Source organism: Gymnoscopelus braueri (genome assembly GCF_963280865.1).
Source record: "Gymnoscopelus braueri genome assembly, chromosome: 2".
NCBI lineage: Eukaryota > Metazoa > Chordata > Actinopteri > Myctophiformes > Myctophidae > Gymnoscopelus > Gymnoscopelus braueri.
Genome location: NC_137604.1, coordinates 57291000 through 57311016, shown reverse-complemented (window position 1 = coordinate 57311016; position 20017 = coordinate 57291000). Strand labels below are relative to the sequence as shown.

At 44.9% G+C, this 20017-nt stretch overlaps 1 protein-coding gene across 1 annotated transcript in view; it reads left to right on the top strand.

The window, feature by feature from the left end:
- The window catches only part of radil (Ras association and DIL domains), a gene marked incomplete at both ends in the record, with an annotated part of 43029 nt that extends 23223 nt beyond the window's left edge, over window positions 1–19806 (top strand). Inside the window, 7 exons of the mRNA XM_080445807.1 lie at window positions 4160–4332; window positions 9430–9580; window positions 11233–11480; window positions 13553–13946; window positions 16833–16975; window positions 17675–17814; window positions 19707–19806. Of these exons, the coding sequence (XP_080301933.1) occupies window positions 4160–4332; window positions 9430–9580; window positions 11233–11480; window positions 13553–13946; window positions 16833–16975; window positions 17675–17814; window positions 19707–19806 (1349 nt within the window). The remainder of the gene's footprint in view (window positions 1–4159; window positions 4333–9429; window positions 9581–11232; window positions 11481–13552; window positions 13947–16832; window positions 16976–17674; window positions 17815–19706) is intronic.
- Window positions 19807–20017: the final 211 nt, after the last annotated feature.

Sequence of the window (20017 nt, the reverse complement as noted above, 5' to 3'; positions counted from 1 at the left end):
TCCTGTGTGTGTGTGTGTGTGTGTGTGTGTGTGTGTGTGTGTGTGTGTGTGTGTGTGTGTGTGTGTGTGTGTGTGTGTGTGTGTGTGTGTGTGTGTGTGTGTGTGTGTGTGTGTGTGTGTGTGTGTGTGTGTGTGTGCATTTTCACCTAGCACTCTGAACACTGTTTTCTAACAACATAACACTGACAGTATAAGCGTGAAGCATTTTGTCAAGCAGAACATGAGCAGGTAGGCTAGAGCACTGGTTCCCAAACGGTTTAGCTCAAGACCCAAAAGATACATTTTAATGTCTCCCCGGGACCCAAACTAGTGAAAATAGCCGATCTTCAAGTTTATAATGCGATGTGACACGTTATGAACTTAGATTGAATGGCTTGTTTTTGCCATAAAGCAACAGGAACGGAGATAAAGCCATTTTTCCACAACGAATAAACAGGAAGTAAACAAGCTGTTTCCGGGTCTATCCTTTTCTGACAGGCAAGGAATCATTCATAGGTTAGCGAACAGCGCCATCTGGTGGAAAACCACAAATCTCGTCAAACTCGTCATGCAGTGTCAGGCTGCGCCTTAGCAGAATCTGACGAGAAATCTCGTCGGCGGCAGGCAAAGAATTTAAACAATAATTGCTCAACAGAACCTCCCGACCAACCTGTAGGAGTTGTTAATGTATAGCGACAGAGATCTTCTCCCCACTTTCGTTGTTTCCAAATTCCTCCTCTTGTGTACTTTATGGTCCCTGTTGCTGCCAGTCACCCACTGTGACTGTCTGCTGTATAGGGTGCAAACTCTGCACTGTGTTCCAGACTCAGAGGATATGTCTCTAGACTGTAGAGACATATCCTCTGAGTCTGGTACACAGGGAGACAGCAGCTGCTTCTGTTCACCTGACAGCCAGGAGTTCCACCGTCAATAGTTCCTCTGTTGGGGAAAAAAATGGGCTCTATGCCATTGGTTCTCAAAGTGGGATCCGGGGACCCACAGGGGTCCTTGAGTGAGTTCCAGGGGGTCCCCAGCTAAATGATGGATAGTTAGGAACCAAATGGACCCTTATGGGTCTGTAACTCAGAGAGTGTACAAATGGAACCTTCCATTTGTACACTCTTAAGGCCCTTTCACACCGGGGACGATTTTTTTCATGCGAATAATACGTTTTTTTTTTTAAACCTTATAAAGTGAATGCAAGCTTCCACAAAGCGAAAAAGCGAAGCGAAAAAGTGTCTTTTATTTATTCGGATCGAGTCCGAATTTTGCGTTTATTCGCATAATCGCCGGTGTGTAATGACCTTTAGAGTTAAATTAACATTGATTTTACGACATAAATTGGGGGTCCCAGAGATAGAAATGCCATTAAATGGGGGTCCGTGGCTTAAACTGGGGTCCTTGAAATTAAAATGGTTGAGAATCACTGCTAGAGCCGTAAAAATCTTTCAGGTCCCTGGCATATATTTTCAAATGGGGGTCCGCGGGCTAATAAGTGTCAAGTTGGGGGTCCTTGACATGAAAAAGTTTGAGAACCACTGCTCTATGCACAGCAGCCATATTGGAAAGAAGGGCCTCTTCCTTACTTCCTTCACAGGTGTTGCCAATGATCCTAATGAAGACTCTGTTCCATTTAGTGTAGCAGTGGTTCTAAACTTTTTAATTTCAAGGACCCCCACAACTCCCAGAGTGTACAAATGGAACCAAATGAACCTGTATAGTACACTCTCAGAGTTACACACCCATAAGGGGTCATTTGGAACCCCCCTCAAATCAAATTAGGGACACCATGCAGGTTTAAAGTGGTTCAAACACAGGCTGATGAAACGGGTACAGAATTCACAGCGCTCTTTGCATGGATTAACGCTGTCTTAATTTTTTCTCATAGCGCGGCACTCGGTGCTGCGCTATGAGCTTGTATATCTGCTATTTTTGAATAGCCAAATAAATCTTAAAATGACACAGATGCGTCCCCGGTCTTAACACATTCCATGCCAGAGTTTAATCTCATAATGTACTCACCAGTGCCAGCGTTTTATTGTTGTTTTTTTGTTTTTATCATGTCGCCACAGACCTCGCTAAATAAGTTAAAAGTGCGCGTTCATTTGGTTCTAAACACACAGCGGATCCGTGAGAAACGTCCAGCGAAAACAGTTTCCAAATGCGAGCCGCCATCTTGAAGCTACAGCCGATACACGCTAAACAGTGATCAGCGAGGAGAAAAACAACAAACCGAGAAAATCGAGTTTTAAACAGGATCCCAGACAGGAAGCGGATACGATCGAAAAAACCGGAACCCGAATAATTCCGTTTCCGACCGAAAACCGGAAACGGAAATGGATCAAAAAAATTCGGAAAGTGCACCTTGGGCGATTAACATGGGAATCGGCGGTTCGCGTAGATCTACGCGACTGGCACGCTGCGGCTTTAAATAGGTTCGCGTAGATCTACGCGATTGGCATTCAATGTGTTAATGGGTTAAGCCCCCCAAAAAATATCTTATCTAAAAATAAAGAAAAGAAAACCCTCATTTCATAAAAGCAACGGTTAAAGCCTCAATCTGTGATTTTCTTCACCTGGTTGGCAGTACGTAGAACAGCAGGAACAATATTACTAAAAAAATCATCATTTTACATATTAATTGTTTAGAACAGTGGTTCTCAAACTTTTTCATGTCAAGGACCCCCAAAATGGATATGTATTTGGCCGCGGACCCCCATGTCAAAATATTTTGTTCCAGGGACCCCCAGAAGCAAAGATTTGAGTTACAAATGTTCGCTTAAAAAAAATATATATATTCAAAGATTTGCAAAAAAATTAAGATTTTTCAAAAATAGCAGATCTACAAGCACTCGGTGCCGCACTATGAGCTTGTATATCTGTTATTTTTGAATAGCCAAAGTATAAAAAGGTTAAAGTGGTTAAAATGATTGTGATGCTATATTAACACATTTTGCTGGGGACCCCCTGGAACCCCCTCCAAGGACCCCTGGGAGTCCCCGGAGCCCACTTTGATAACCAATGGCTTAAGAAACAGCGCTATAGTGTGTGTGTGTGTGGGGGGGCTCCTTTCACACTGTTTCACAAATGGCACATTGAGGCCATACAAGGTTTTTCAGTCGTGACAGTTTGTTTAGCTTGAATCCGTTCTCTCTTATCTCACCACGCTGACTTGTGTTTGGTTTGTTTGATGTGAGGCGGTGAGGACACTGCTGGGACAGATGTGTAGATCAGACACCTCATGCTGGCATGGCCTGCAGAGAGAAATACTCTCTCTGTGTCTCTCTCTCTCTCTCTCTGTCTCTCTCTCTCTCTCTCTGTCTCTCTCTCTCTCTCTCTCTCTCTCTCTCTCTCTCTCTCTCTCTCTCTCTCTCTCTCTGTCTCTCTCTCTCTCTCTCTCTCTCTCTCTCTCTCTCTCTCTCTCTCTCTCTCTCTCTCTCTCTCTCTCTCTCTCTCTCTCTCTCTGCAGAGATGTATTAGCATTCTGTTGGGGTGCGAGAATTGACTTCAATATCAACTTCATTAAAAATTTATGCCTCTATTGCTGTAGAACACACCCACACACACACACACACACACACACACACACACACACACACACACACACACACACACACACACACGCACACACTTTATTCCTCTTGTTCTCCCTTTTCTCTCTTTCTCTCTCCTCTCTTTCTTACTCACGCATGCACGCACTCACACACACACACACACGCACACGCGCACGCACACACACACACACACACACACACACACACACACACACACACACACACACACACACACACACACACACACACACACACACACAACAGAATTCCACTGCAGTGTGTTACTGTGATGAAATATTTAAGCTCACTCACACAGTAACACTTGGTGCCAGCCCTGATCAATTGCTCATATTACCATCCTGTGAAAGTGTGTGTGTGTGTGTGTGTGTGTGTGTGTGTGTGTGTGTGTGTGTGTGTGTGTGTGTGTGTGTGTGTGTGTGTGTGTGTGTGTGTGTGTGTGTGTCTCTCTCTGTCTGTCTGGGTTTGTCTGGGTGTTAAATTAGTTTGCAGATGATTCTATTTCTGTAACAAGTTTCTCTTTATACATGACGCTGAAGAAAGTGCGTTTGTTTCTGTCTGTGTGTGTGCATGTGTGTGTGTGTGTGTGTGTGTGTGTGTGTTTGCAGGGCCCTCACGGGGCTGGTACCAGCGCTCCAAGGTGCTGCAGATCCAGGCCTGTGTGAGGATGGTGATGGAGTGGGCCAGCAGGTCAGGTCTGGGTCATCTGGCCGACAAGTTCTTCAGCAAGTTCAACAGCGCTGTGTGTCTACTGGCCACGCCCCCACAGCAGCTCACACAGGTACTGTACCACGTGCATGATGCACACACACACACACATACAGTACGTGCACACCTGACTCGCTGCACTATAGCAACGATTGTTAATTTATGAAGATACACCATCCCAATTGGAGCCACTAGAGGCGACGACATCCTACACAAATCCTACAAATGGTCTCCTAAGTGGGCGTCTGACGGCAAATCTTGCAAACGTCCAATGTTTACTGGTGCTAGATCCCGCGAGAGTGTGTTGCTGGGACAGAGAAATGTCGATAATAAAGTTGATTTTCTCCTGATTTGTCTCTCTGGAAAAAAAGCCATTTTAGTTTCAAAATGTTCGGAATATTGTGTGTCTTGTGACGATCTGGTCCAATATTCAGTTCAGTGACCATGGAGCTAAAGAATGGTTCATAAGCTGTGTTCACGTTCACTCTCCCATTGAAATGAATAGACTCCGACCTGCGTCCTGTCTCCTTAAAAGGCGTCCGCCTACTTCACACAGATACGGGAAGTAAACCGGAGATGGCATGTCTTGCTATTTCCGTCTTGGACTATAGCGACTGGTCAGGGCCAGTGTTGCCATGTCTGCTCATTATAAGCGACTACTTTGGGCTTGTTTTCTTTCTGTAAAGTCGCTTGTAAATATTGGTTGTTGTGGGTTGCGGTTGTTTTTGGGCTTGTTTCTAAAGTGTAGTTGCTTATTTGAGCTTTTTTCCTTTTCAAGGACCCCAAATTAATATGTGCAATGCGTTGTGAGCTTGTAGATCTGCCTATTTTCAGCCTGTTCAGTGGAGTGTAGAGCTAGGGAGGAATAGCATGTTCCTCCACATCCATTATGTCCTCCAAGTGAAACTGGGACCAGCATAGAGCTGCAGGGTGTTGTTGAGAAAGTTGAGAATTTATGTCTACAGCATCACTATGATTATGAAAGCCAACAAAGTGTGTCAGAAAGTGGGTTATTAGGACCAGGAATGTTGTCCCCCAGACACATAGTCCTACCTGGAGTGTAACTAAACTGAAAGTTACTGATACTCTACTCTAAATACCAATCCACTACTTTTTTTTTTCTTACATTTTTATCCCACGATTTCGTAACCCCATTTTTTACACCCAGTGCCAATTGTCTATGTAATCCTGGGCACTGCCTTCCCTCTGCCAACCTAGGGAGGCCAGGGCCGAGCTCATGCCTCCTTCAATGCATGAGAGCCAACTGACCTTCTTATCACCTGACAGGGGAGAGTTTCCCTGGTTGGACGTAGCGCGTGGAAGGAACACGTTATTCCAACCAGTTCCCTTCCCCTCCATCAGGCGCCCCGGCTGGCCAGGGGGAGGCAGTATAGTGACCCGGATTACTGCATGTTTTTGTGAGGGTACCTACCCTAGGGAACACGGGGAGAACATGCAAACTCCACACAGAGAGGCCCTTTCACCAACCCCACCTAGGGTAATACCACTCCACTACTTACAGTTAACAAGGTTACAAAAGAAAGTTACTGAAGCTCTATGACAGAAAATATGAATACAGAGAGAAATATTGTTTGTATGTGTGTGTGTGACTGGAGCTAATCTCGCAAACCGCTGGACCGATAAGTAACTTAACTTTAACTTATAATAAATGTTATAATGGAAGTCAGTGGGGCTCTGGTTGGGTTGAAACATCGCCCATATTTGGAGTCATACGTCATAGACAACTGACATCATAGATGATGACGTCCCAGATCCAGAACGGAGCCATGCAGGCCAGTCCCATGGGGATCCTGAAATCCACATGATTCCATTTCTAAATGACCCAAATAGCCTAGCCTGGGACTGATTTGCTCCGTTCGGCGTTTTTCTTTCTCTTTTTCTCACTTCGCTTCTCAGTCTGGTACTGATCGTATCTCCAAGGGGCGGGACGGGCACCAGTGGGCACCCAGTCTGGATTCCAGGCTGCAAATAGCCCCCCTGAAACATGCCGTGTTTATATACTTTATATTAGATTACCCTCCCACCTCTTTGGAATAGGGCTCCCCTTCCCGATTGAAGCCCTGGTGAAAAGACACTGATCTCAGGAATCCATCACATAAGCTGCCGTTCGGCAAATTAATCCCACCATCGCTGTTCTTCTCCTGTGACTCTCAATAGACAAATCTCTTTTTTTTTTTTTAATATATTCTTGGGGGCCTTTTGGCCTTTATTTATAGATTACAGTAGAGACAGACAGGAAACGGGGAGAGAGATGCAGCAAAGATCGTCAGGAGTGGGACTTGAACCTGCGATGCGCTGTCAGGCTACATTGGAGCCAAGGTGCCCTGGGGCCTGTTCCTCAAAAGGTGAATTAGAGCTAAAGCCTGGCTTTACCACCTATCCTGGCTTAATTTAGCCAGGATTAGAGCTGAATCGGTTCCACAAAAGCTGAATTATCTTGAAGATTAGTTTAGCCAGTTCACCCTGGCTAAGTTTAGCCTTATCCGATTCCACAAAAGAGAATTGAAGCAAGCCTAGCTTAGTTACCATGGCAATTTAGCTGTGAAGTTAGCCTGGTCAGGGGCAGGCTAACAGCCAAGCTTACTTAATCCAGTGCCTTGTTCTTCAAGTTTTTCCACAGTTAATTCAAAACATGTGTTTGTATATGGACTCATTTTAATGACCCTGCATTCAAATAAAAGGAAATAAATACAATAAGATATAATCAAATTAATTATATTACTGAAATAGTGTGTGACCATGAATCATAATCATAATTGTTTCACAATGACTCATGTGATATGTAATTGTCACTCTGTTATAGTTAACACTATAGTTCATCTTGTTGTTAGATGTTTGATAATATATTAGAAAAAAAAATTTATATTATAAAAAATGTCTGACACATACATACACATATATATATTATATATATATATATATATATATATATATATATATATATATATAAATTATTAGTTACGGGTTTAAAGGAGCCTCTTTGTAAGTCAATGAGGAGCATATTTTAAATTATCAATTTCTAGGAGGGACAGCGAGTGCATTTTCCGGCAGCGGCTGCTGCCGAGGCAGCTCCGCGGAGCTGCCGGCGGCGCCGTGTGCTGCGTTTGTGTAACGCAGTCCCCACCAATATTATTTACGATTCTGTGCCTATCGGTACATAACTCGGACGGCGCTTAGTCGAATAGCAGACCATCGGCCGGTCGTCGCGGGCACTCGCGCCTGGAGGCGCTCGGGCGCGACTCCTTGGCCTCAAGGTCTGCTGATTCGGCGCGCCTCCGTCATGGTCCAAAACTATACTTTATCGGCGGAAAAAAGAAGTTGACTGCCGCTCCTCCACCGGCAGTTCCGCGACTGCCGCTCCTCCACCGGCAGTTTCCGCGGCAGTTCCGCTGCTCCGCCGGCAGCTGCCGCTCCACCGCCGGCAGTCACTGCCGGGAGCTGCCGCTCCTCCACCGGCAGTTCCGCGGAAGTTCCGCGGCTGTTGCCGCTGCCGGAGAATGCACTCGCTCCTTCTGATTTCTAGTCAATGGAGAAATTATTTTTTATTTCTTGTCCACCTTTGGAGTTACATCATGATGGCAAGGTAACTACACAACCCAAACCTCTACCAAAGTGGTCTTGCAAATGTGGGGTTATTTATTGCGTGTCTCGTCCCGTCCCCCCCGCTCATCCCGTCACGGCCCCCTGTCGCGGTCAACCCCCCCGTCCCGTCCCCCGTCCCGTCCCGTCCTGTCCCGTTGTGGCCCCCGTCGCAGTACACCCCCCCCACCCCCCCCCCCCGTCCCGTCCCGTTCGTCCCGTTGCCCGTCCGTCTCAAACACACACACACACACACACACACACACACACACACACACACACACACACACACACTGTGTGTGCTTGCAATACTTTGCCACGCTTTCTCCCTGGATCTATTTATTGCGGTCGCGTTTCCTTTCTTGCTTAAATACATTTAACTTCCTTGTATGATTTCATGAGCTGCTGCAGTGCTGCTATTCAGCCACAGAGACGAACGCTGCTCTGGTTTTGGACTCCGTGATTGGTCAAGTTCAAGGAATCTGCGCTCGAGTTCATGGTCTTTTATAGAAATACGTCGGCGGCGAATCGCCGCCCATTCAGCCTGGCTTCATTATCCTGGCTGGACACAGCCTGGCTTGACATAGCCTAGCTCGACAAAGTCGCTCCTTTTCAGCCTGGCTTGGCGTTCGAGGAACGGAATAAACGAGGCTTTTCGGACCCGACTTTGTCAAGCCTGGATTTGGCTTAAGGCCAGGCTTATTTAATTCACCTTTCGAGGAACAGGCCCCTGACCGCTACGCCAGATAGATTTCATCCAAATGCTCTCATGTAGTGGTGGTCCAGGGAGCAAATATTGTTTCCCTAGGATGAGCGGGGTGTGGGAGCGCATGTTTTCGGACAGCCCCGACGGAGGCGCGCAGTCTGAAGCGGACTTGAGCCACGAGAGGCACCGCTCAAACGAGCGAGTCGCCGTGCCTCGCCGGGTCTGTAACTCTTGAGAGTCATGGTGGGTCCTTGAAGTTAAACGGTTAGAGAATCACTGAGCTAAAAGGAAAGGGTCAGGGAGACGGAAGCCCACAAGGTAATTTCTCCCAGTGTAGTTCTTTCTCTGTCATTACTGGACATTGAGCTGTAGCTAGCTCGTTGCTGTTGTCGTCAGTTTAACCCATTAAAACGGGGAAAATATCTGTGTCATTTTAGATTTTAGCTATATATCGATGCTGTCGGGCAGAAACCTCTTATCTCCATATTATTTTTTCTTTTAAAAATATATATATTTTTACCCCCCTTTTCTCCCCAATTTAGTCGTTTAAACACTCCCTGCTGACAGGTGCCACCCCAGCCTGCAGGAGTACGTGCAATGACCAATATCACCCTCCCCGCCCGGCCTCCCTCCCCCGGACACGGGCCAATTGTGTTCGCATAGATGCCCGACAAAGGGCCATGATGGCCATCTGTCATATAGGGCTTTTAAACCCACATAATTTGTTTAAAAAAAAATCTGTTCTCTTTGTATCCGTCATTTGATTCTCATAAGTATGTGTGTGTGTGTGTGTGTGTGTGTGCGTGTGTGTGTGTGTGTGTGTGTGTGTGTGTGTGTGTGTGTGTGTGTGTGTGTGTGTTGCAGCTGAGTTGGAGGGTGCTGACCAGTGAACATCCCAGTCTGAAACCTGTCCAGCTCCACAGACTGCTCAGCCAGTACCAGCTCACTGCAGAGATAGGCCCTGTCCCCATTTGGCAGCCCAGCAGTGAGGACGAAGCCTATATATACAGGACAGGTGTGTGCCAGACAGAATTATGAAGATGTGTGTGTGTGTGTGTGTGTGTGTGTGTGTGTGTGTGTGTGTGTGTGTGTGTGTGTGTGTGTGTGTGTGTGTGTGTGTGTGTGTGTGTGTGTGTGTGTGTGTGTGTGCCACAATGAAGGAGAGAGACAGAGAGAATTGGTGACGTGTGTGTGTGTGTGTGTGTGTGTGTGTGTGTGTGTGTGTGTGTGTGTGTGTGTGTGTGTGTGTGTGTGTGTGTGTGCGTGTGTGCGTGTGTGCGTGTGCGTCTGTTCCCCAAACATGAATACTGCATTTTTTAAATTATATATATTTTTAAAGATTTTCAAAAAGTAAAAAAAGTAAAGAAAACTATTAAAAAGAAATGTCAAACATTTTTCAAGAGATTTTCATTTAGGCATTGATTTTCATGTATAAAAAAGAGAAAAGAAAAGAAATTCTATTAATTAAAAAAAGTAGCAGATCTACAAGCTCACAAAGAGTTGCGTCGCGACACGTTGTGAGCTTGTAGATAGGCTATTTTCACTAGTTTGGGTCCTGGGGAGACGTCACATTTCTCTTTTTGGGTCTCGAGCTAAAGAGTTTGGGATACCACTGCTCTAAAGAGAGATTATATCCTGTTATCCTGTATCTTTTAGGATTAAGTTTCAGTTCATGATTGGATCACAGTGTCACACGTGCTGCTGTGCTGAGTGACACTGTCAAATTAAAAACATTAGCAGTAATTACACCGTGGGTTTAGCTTTAATAAAGTCTCCCCTTTATAGGGAAGCAAGCATGCATGAACAAGTGTACGTATACGTCAGGCAGGCTGTGTTATTTGTATGTGATCTCGCCAACCATGTTAACGTGTTTACTTTCATGTTGGAGAAGCTTTACTGTCATTTTCAAAGACCGTAATGAATAATGAAGGACCTTAGAGACGAGCGGGGATACCTGAGAGATGATGAGGCAAGGGGAACCCTTCTCTGATATTCAGGAGCTTCCGTGTGTGTGTGTGTGTGTGTGTGTGTGTGTGTGTGTGTGTGTGTGTGTGTGTGTGTGTGTGTGTGTGTGTGTGTGTGTGTGTGTGTGTGTGTGTGTGTGTGTGTGTGTGTGTGTGTGTGTGTGTGTGTGTGTGTGTGAGCACAGTTTTCCTGGTCCTCGCAATAGAAGGTTCAAAAAGGCTTACGATTAGGAAAATATCCAGGTTGGGGGGGTCAGGGTTAGGATTAGGCATTTAGAGGTTACTGTGGGGGTAGGGGTTAGGGGTGTCGTGCATCGAAGTACGACCAGTCTTCAGCTTGTTTTGGTGTGTGATGATATTCACATGCGCAACTAGATATTTGTATTGTATTGTATATGTATTATTATGCATTACTGATGAATTGAGTACAATGAACCAGAATGGAAACAGGGTTAGACATTGTGAGGACCATTTCCCTGGAAAAAAAAACGACTGTTTTATGGTTGAAAAAAGACTTTTAGACACTTACCAATAGGAAAAGATGGGCAATTTTTCAGCTTTAGGCTGTTAGGGTTTTTGCGAATTAAATTAAATTCATCGTACATTTTAATTCATTCATAAAATTGCTGTCTTAAAATGTTGACATCCTCACAAGTACAGTATAGTAATAACAACCTGTGTGTGTGTGTGTGTGTGTGTTCAGTGGACCTGTTGGAGAGCTTTGAGAACCACCCCCCCATCGTGCTCCCCAGCGGGGGCTTCAGGGTGGACCTGGACAGTGAGTGTGTGGAGGACAGCATCTACAGACAGCTGCTCTACGTGAGGCACTACCTGTGGGGGCTGAGGGCCAAGACGCACGCACACACACACACACACACACAGCACGCCACCACCACCGTGCACACGCACTCTAACGGGACCAACACCGCTGGAGACTGGCAGCAGCCGGACGTTCTGCAACAGGTCAGCCCCGCCCTAATGCTGTGACACAGAGAAAGAGGAACACACGCACGCACGCACGCACGCACGCACGCACGCACGCACGCACGCACGCACGCACGCACGCACGCACGCACGCACGCACGCACGCACGCACGCACGCACGCACGCACGCACGCACGCACGCACGCACGCACGCACACACGCACGCACGCACACACGCACACTCATGCATGCACGTGCAGTGGTGGATGAAGTACTCCGATTTTATACCCACGTATTTTTTGGACTGATTGATTGATTGATTGATTGAATACTTTATTAGTTAGAAATGTAAACAGCTCGTGGTACAATATAAGACCAGAAATTAGCTCATGCCTCCTTCAATGCATGAGGAGTGAGCAGGCCCCTTGTATCAGGATGACAGGGGGGGAGTTTCCCCGGTAGGACGTAGCGCGTGGAAGGAACACATTATTCCAACCAGTTCCTTTCCCCTCCATCAGGCACCCCGGCTGACCAGGGGGCACATTTTTTAAACAATAATACATGTAATCAACAAATACAAAACACTATATGTACAAAAGAGATAGGCAATTACATTTACCTCCCCTTATGGTCTCCTGATAGATGTTTTTTTTTCAGGCCAATTTTTAAAGAAACCAGTGATTCACATCCTTTAATGAATGGTGTCAGGACATTCCACATTTTGGGGGCAGAGCAGTAGAATGAGAACTTTCCCATGTTTGTTCTAAATGTTGGTGGTACCAGATCATGGTCGGTCCCTCTAGTGTTGTAGCTGTGGGTGTCACTCACTCTGGAGAAGAGTAGTTAGACAGGTATGAGGTAATTGAGGGCACTGAGGGCAATTGCCTGTACTTAAGTACAGTACTAGAGTAAATGTATTTAGTTACGTTCCATCACTGCACGCACACACATGCACGCACGTACACTCGGACGCACACACAAAAACACACCTAATCTAGGTCATGTGCCCCAGCAGCTGTGGTCCTTGTGCAGTTCCTCATAATCCCACAGATAAAAGAACTGCAGCCAACACACACACACACACACACACACACACACACACACACACACACACACACACACACACACACACACACACACACACACACACACACACACACACACACACACACACACACACACACGTGCAGAAACCTAGACATGGTTAAATCACGTTTAATCTGATTAGTCTTTAGGCTGGCCAATTAGTGGGGAATGGACGACTGGAGTGTAATCCCTGGTTTTACCGGCACCTTCCTCATACAGCACACACACGCACGCACGCGCGCGCGCGCACGCACGCACGCACGCACGCACACACACACGCACGCACGCACACACACACACACACACACACACACACACACACACACACACACACACACACACACACACACACACACACACACACACACACACACACACACACACACACAAATGCATGGGTGCTGTGTTATCTATGCAGAATATCTGAAGGGTTAGAGTGACTGTGCACTTCATTGTAGTAATAATATCTGTAGATGTGTTTTGGTCTAAAATGTGTGCACACACAACTCTGCTGTCCTTAATATATATGTGCCTTCACAACCCGTAATCACTCCCAAGGCGTCACATCTTGCCGCTCTATCAGTAGCCCTGAAACATCAAGTTTTGACATGACAGGACGCCATGGCGACGTTGTATGTTGACAAAACCATGCCCAAACCTAATCCTAACCCTAACCTCACAAAAATATGCCTAAACCTAACCTTAATCCTAACCCTAACCCTAACCTCACAAAACTATGCGGAGAGAAAGAAAAAAAAGTCAATCCCCCAGTGGTATTTGATTATGGGAGGTTGCGATTACTAGCCAGGCTCTGCTACCAGGTTAGCGAGAAAAAATTACAGAGTTGGCAATAACTGACGGCTATCTGTGAGGAATGTGTTGGCCTTCACATGTTTTCCATGAAAAGTTTTGATTGACTTGACGTGGTCGCTTCCCCTGCTACCTTACCCTACCATCCATCCACCCACCCTATCATCCATCCACCCACCCATCCATTCATCCACCCACCCCAGAGGGAGCTGCTGCCCCCCAGTCACAGCAGTCCTCGCTCCGTGGCGGGGGACCACCATGGGGACGAGGCAGTGGTCCCTGAGCCCCCCGCCGGGGACGACAGAGGAGGGAGGGAGTGGGACAGACCCCCTCCTGGTCAGACGTCCCACAGCAGCAGCCTCAGGAGGAACGGAACATGCGTGATCCACCAGCACCACCACCCCCGACAACAACAGGCCAACAACAACAACAACCCCCCCGACCCCTCCTCCTGCCTCCTGACGCCCCCAAACACCCCCCTGTACCCCGATGGGGGCGTGCCCGTCTTAGGCCACGCCCCACAGATGAACGGCTGCGGCGGCAGGACTCTGGCGGAGGTGAAGAAGACCAACGGACTGATCAGCAACGGCCTGGAAGGTGAGAAGAGTCACCATGTCCGCTTATTATGTTCCTGTTGTCGGGCAGAAACCTCTTAATCTCCATAATTTCACTTTTTGTGTTTTATTCTTAAAGTAACGCCCTACATGATACGACAGCGGTCACACAAAAGCATCAAAAGTAGCAGATCTACAAGCTCGAAACACGGCGCATTTTGAACTTCTGGAAATGCTACTTTTGCTATTTATTTTTTTTATCCTGAAAAGTAACAGTTTTGGACATATGAGAGACAGAGACAATATACGTATACCTTTACATGGGTTAGTGACAAAATGGGGTTGGGGTTAAAAATCTTTTTTTCACTTTGGACATAACTAGAACGTAATTTGGCATACTAATATTAAGTTATGTGAATTCAGACGAGGCTCAAAACGCGTGGCTTTGCGCCGCATTTCGAGATTTCGGATCTGCTACTTTTGCTACTTTTGAATTTGAATCCTTTTTTTGGACATACGAGGTTTCCACCCGACAGAGACGATATGCGACTTTGTGCTTGTTTTTTTTTCTGTAAAGTCGCTTTAGTCAGTTACTTTTCATTGGTTACATTTTTATAAATGTATACATTTTTATCTACAAGCTCACAATGTGTCATATCGCAAAGCATAAAATTGTGCATTCATTTATGGGGGGAGGGAACACATAAAAAGAGGAAATATAAATAGATGCCAGGTTTGTTCCTGACAGTGTTGATATGACCGGATGTGAACAGAATGTGTTCTGTGCTTTGAGATGTAGTGTAGTGACACCTGCTGGTTAGACTGGGTCCTGAACATTTCACAAAACAAATGTTCAAATCAGAATAAAAACATTAAAAAAATAGTCTTATTTGATCATTTATTTGACCAAATTACCAAAATGTCACTACTGATTTGATATCCTTGATGTTACAGGACGTAGTATAGTTCTGGTACGTCTTACCTTTTTACTTTGAATCCATTATCAGTATTGAGTACACGTTATAGTTTTTGAAATATTTAGCTTCAGTAAAAAACTAAACGTTTCGGATGGGAAACCTTTTCCATATGATGGAGTCCTACGTCAGAGATATGTATGACGTTACAGACATTTACACCCATAGTCTTGTCTTCACTGGGTATTTATATTTGGCTTTGTTTTCTGATATCCTTGCTGTCGGCAGAAACCTCTCATCTCCATATTTTTAATGTTTTTTTGTAAATTAAGTCACAAAAAGGTTTTTGAGCTTGTAGATCGGCAGACTTTTGCTGTTTTTGAATTTGAATCCTGAAAAGTAACAGTTTTGGACATATTGAGGTTTCCACCCGACAGAGACGATAATGCTTATTTGTTCTACAAAATGTGTTGAGCACTTTAACCCCTCTGGGAACGCATCTTTGGCTATTGAAAAATAGCAGATATACAAGCTCATTGCGCGGCACTGAGTTCCGCGCTATGAGCTTGTAGATCTGCTATTTTAGAAAAATCGTGAAAATGTGTGCAAATCTTTGAATATATATATTTTTAAAGCGAACATTTGTAACTCAAAGCTTATCTTCTGGGGGTCCGTGGAACTTTTTATTTTTATTTTTACAAATGTTCGCTTATTTAGTTTCATGATTTCTCAAAAATAGTAGACCTACAAGATCGTAGCTTGTATAGCTGCTATTTTTGAATAGCCAAATAAATCTAAAATGACACATGATGCATTCCCGGATTGAATGTGTTAAGGCGGTATGGTATGGTTTGGTTAACGTGAAAAGTGTTTGTTGGTTCTGTCTGTCTGTAGCTCTGTCTCCACATGTCCTTGTGATTCATTAATCATATCGCTGTCAGGCAGAAACCTAGTATCTCCATATTGCATCTTTAAAAACAAAATTATAATAATTAATTAAAGGTATGGTAAGTGATTTTCTTTGGTTAAAATAAGTGTTAAATAGCTCTATATTCTGATAGTACTCATTGCTATAGAGTGTTTATTCAGTAACAGGAGTCTCCATGTCTCTCCAGCTCTTTAATAAACAGAAAATGCATTTTCAGGTCGGGATACCAATTTTATCCAATCAGGATAGAGAAGTCAGCCAGGATAAAGATTATAAACAAGTGAAATTGGAAGTTATGACACAAAGAAAAGAGCTGACAAAATGTGAACTGGAACACTATAAAAATGAAGCTGATAAATGGGTACTCTCTCCTGATTGGCTGACATTTTGCAACCCACCTGAGAATGTTTTTTCTGTTTATTAAAGAGCTGGAGAGACGGGGAGACTCCTGTTACTGAACAAACACTCTATAGCAATGATTACTACCATAATATAGTGCTTTAACCTTTTAACAAAACCCTTTTTGTTTTAACCAAAAAATATCACTTACCCTACTTTTAGGCAGTGGCGGAAAAAGTACTGAATTTTTTTACTTAAGTAAAAGTATCAATACCACAATCTAGAAATACTCAGTAAAGTAAAAGTCTGGTATTTGAAATTTACTTGAGAAAAAGTACAAACGTATTGGCATCAAAATATACTTAAAGTACCAAAAGTAAAAGTACTTATTTTGCAGAATGTCCCATTTCACAAGTTCAATATGTATACAAATGAAAATAGCAGATCTACAAGCTCACAACACGTCGCATCACGACGTGTTCTGAGATGTAGTGGAGTAGAAGTAAAGTCATTGAAAATTGGAAATACAGTAAAGTAGTACTTCAAAATTGTACTTAAGTACAGTACTTGAGTACATGTACTTAGTTACTTTCCACCACTGCCTTTAGGGTACAGCGACATCCTGTAGGTGTTGTGCATTTGTCCGACCCTATAGCGAGACCCTGTGTTTGTGTGTTGGTGTGGGTGTGTGTTTGTGTGTGTGTGTGTGTGTGTGTGTGTGTGTGTGTGTGTGTGTGTCCCTCTGCAGGGTGTGTTAGTGGTGGGTGTGACTTTCCTTTCCCTGTCCCCTCCCCTGGCGCCCCTCCCCTCCCTGATGACTTATGTGTGGTGTTTGTAGTGGAACTGGACAAGGGACCCTATGGACTGGGCATGGGACTCATAGACGGCCTGGTGAGTGGATAACGCACGCACGCACGCACGCACGCACGCACGCACGCACGCACGCACGCACGCACGCACGCACGCACGCACGCACGCACGCACGCACGCACGCACGCACACTCTCATACACGCACGTGTGTGCATGTGAGTTTAGTTTAGTTTAGTTTATTTCAGTCAATTTTGTGGTAACAACATTAAAATAGGTAATACCCCCAAAAAAATTAGAAAAGATAACCACATTTCCGATCAAAAAGGTATAGGCTGAAGCCATAGCTTATTACGCCTACCCTTTTACAAAACAAAGACAAAATGTAGAGAAAAAAATGAAAGAAAAGGAAGCAAGGTACAAGGACAAGACACTTGCTGTAAGTGTACGTGTTTGCTGTACTGTACAAGTATATGTATATATATGCAATAATAAATAAGACCATACAGAAGGCACATTCTGAGCCTCAAGAAGGACTGAACCTTGACTGTTCAGTTAGTTGACTTGACTGACATTATTCCCCAAATAATAATTATAATAATAATATTCAGAGCTTTGGTGATCCATTTCTTTCAATGACTACATAGTTCTAATGAAAGATCATGCCCAACTAAGTTGATAAGGTGTTTTATTGATAATTTCACCTTTATATTTAAGCAAGTTGACTGACCACGCACGCACACGCACACGCACACACAACCTAACATTTGTGCCCCTTGCAGCACACCCCACTCAACGCTCCCGGCATCTACATCCGGACTCTGATCCCCGACGGGCCGGCTGCCTCGGACGGTCGCCTGAGGATCGGAGACCGCATCCTGGCGGTCAACGGCACCAGCCTGATCGGAGCCGACTACCAGAGGTAAGGGAGGCAGGTGACATGGATACAGGGGGGGGCGTGGATACGTTGTCCACAGACAGAGTGCTTTGAATATCATGTCCAGACAGACTGCTACAACATGCACTGAGCAAGATGTCTCCATGGATTAATGGATTAAAGTCGAGGCCTGGACCGCTGGCGTAGCGGTTCAGGCACCTCGGCTACAATGTAGCCTGACAGCACGTCGCGGGTTCGAGTCCCGATCCCGACGGCCTTTTCTGTGTGTCACCCCCCATCTCTCTCTCTCCTCATCTCCTGTCAGCCTACTGTCCTATCAATAATAAAGGCATAAAAAGTAAAAAAAAATAAAGGTTCTCAGTCAATGATTCCAGTCATTTGGATTCCATAGAAGCCATCATGTCTTCTATGGAAGCATGTTGCGCAGCGAAAATAGCCGATTTACAAGCTCTCAATGCATCGCGCTTGTAGATCGGCATTTCTTTTAATATTTTTTACGATCAGAGCATTTGAAGTGGTCAAACTAGCAATGTGTTTAAGGTTAAAGCCTTAAGGTTAAAGCCTCAGTCTGTGATTTCTTCACCTGGTTGGCAGTATGTAGAACAGCAGGAACAGGAACTTGGATGAGGAACGCTCCACCCAGCACGTCTTTACCAGAAAGGCGTTGGCAGCTCAAATTGCTTTCTGTCTGACAGACACAGCCCCCCTAATGGAGATGATGATGATAATCATGATCATAGGGGTAATGATGAATATGAATACGGTCATTATAGAGGCAGTGTTTTGTGATGGCAGTGTTGGGTGATAAAGATATTGACAACCAAAATGGTGTTGTCAGTGGTAACCCCCCCCCCCACTTCCCCATCCTGTCTCCATGGCTATCGGACTTTTAGTTAATCAATAGGTTGGACTGATCAGTCCCTGGCTAGACAGTGTCATCCCATTGTCACGGAGATCTCTGTGTCTGTCAGTATTTGTATGGGCATGCCCCCCTTTTGTGCCCATACATGTCGCTGATTTTTTTGCGCCTGATGCCATGACGACACATTGAGGTTAGACAACACACTCCCCAGATAGCAAAATATGAGCGAATCAATGTTGAAATATGGTTAGGCAGAAATATTGAATCCATGTTGACACCTAACATTGAAATTACACAGAAAGTGCTAATTGTGTTAACCCATTAAGACCGGGAACACATCTGTGAAACCACTTAAACCATTTTTTATTCTTTAGCTCTTCAAAAATTGCAGATCTACAAGCTCATAGCTCGACACTGAGTGCCGTGCTATGAGCTTGTAGATCTGCTATTTTTGAAAAATAGTGAAAATGTGTGCAAATCTTTGAATATATATATATTTTTAAAGCGACCATTTTAACTCAAATCTTTGCTTCTGTGGGTCCCCTGGAACAACATATTTTGAGATGGGGGTCCGCGGCCAAATACATCATTTTGGGGGTCCTTGACATGAAAAAGTTTGAGCACCACTGATATAGCAACATACTTTTTCAGAAAACTGTTAGGATTTAGAAGACTTTTGTAGAATGTTTCATAGTTTTAGCATTGTACTCCTTTAAAAGTTTTGAGATTTATAATGGAGGTCGATGGAAGATTTTGGGACCTAAAAAAAACACTTTCACCTAGAAACTCCATTCACACTTTTTATAATTCATCTTACTGTGGACACAAATAATTGAACTTTATACTTTGAAATGTTTTGTAGTTTTTGAGATATTTAAATCGTTTAATACGTAAAGATGCAAAGATACTTTGTCTCTGCTGATCCCCATATAACTGGACCCCCCCCCCCCTCCTTTGGTCTTTTTTTTCCCCTCCATCATGGCGGTCCCGTATTTGTGGCAAATGGCAAATAAAGTCTGTTCTTCTTCTACCCCCTCCTCTGTGTTCTGTGCAGCGCCGTGGACCTGATCCGCCTGGGAGGGGGCCGTCTGCGCTTCCTAGTGGCCAAGTCTGACCTGGAGGTGTCAGAGAAGATCAGTGCCTCCTCCTGCTGACCCCACCAACCGCCAGCCAGTGTTATTACTGTCCATGGAACACACACGCTCACACACACACACACACACACACACACACACACACACACACACACAGAGATCATGAATGTGAAATCCAGTAATCAGCCGCAGCACACAGAGCCAAGCAATCATAATGGGAGATGATGCCCCTCCGACAAAAGATCTGCCTCATTGACTTCAACTTCCTTGG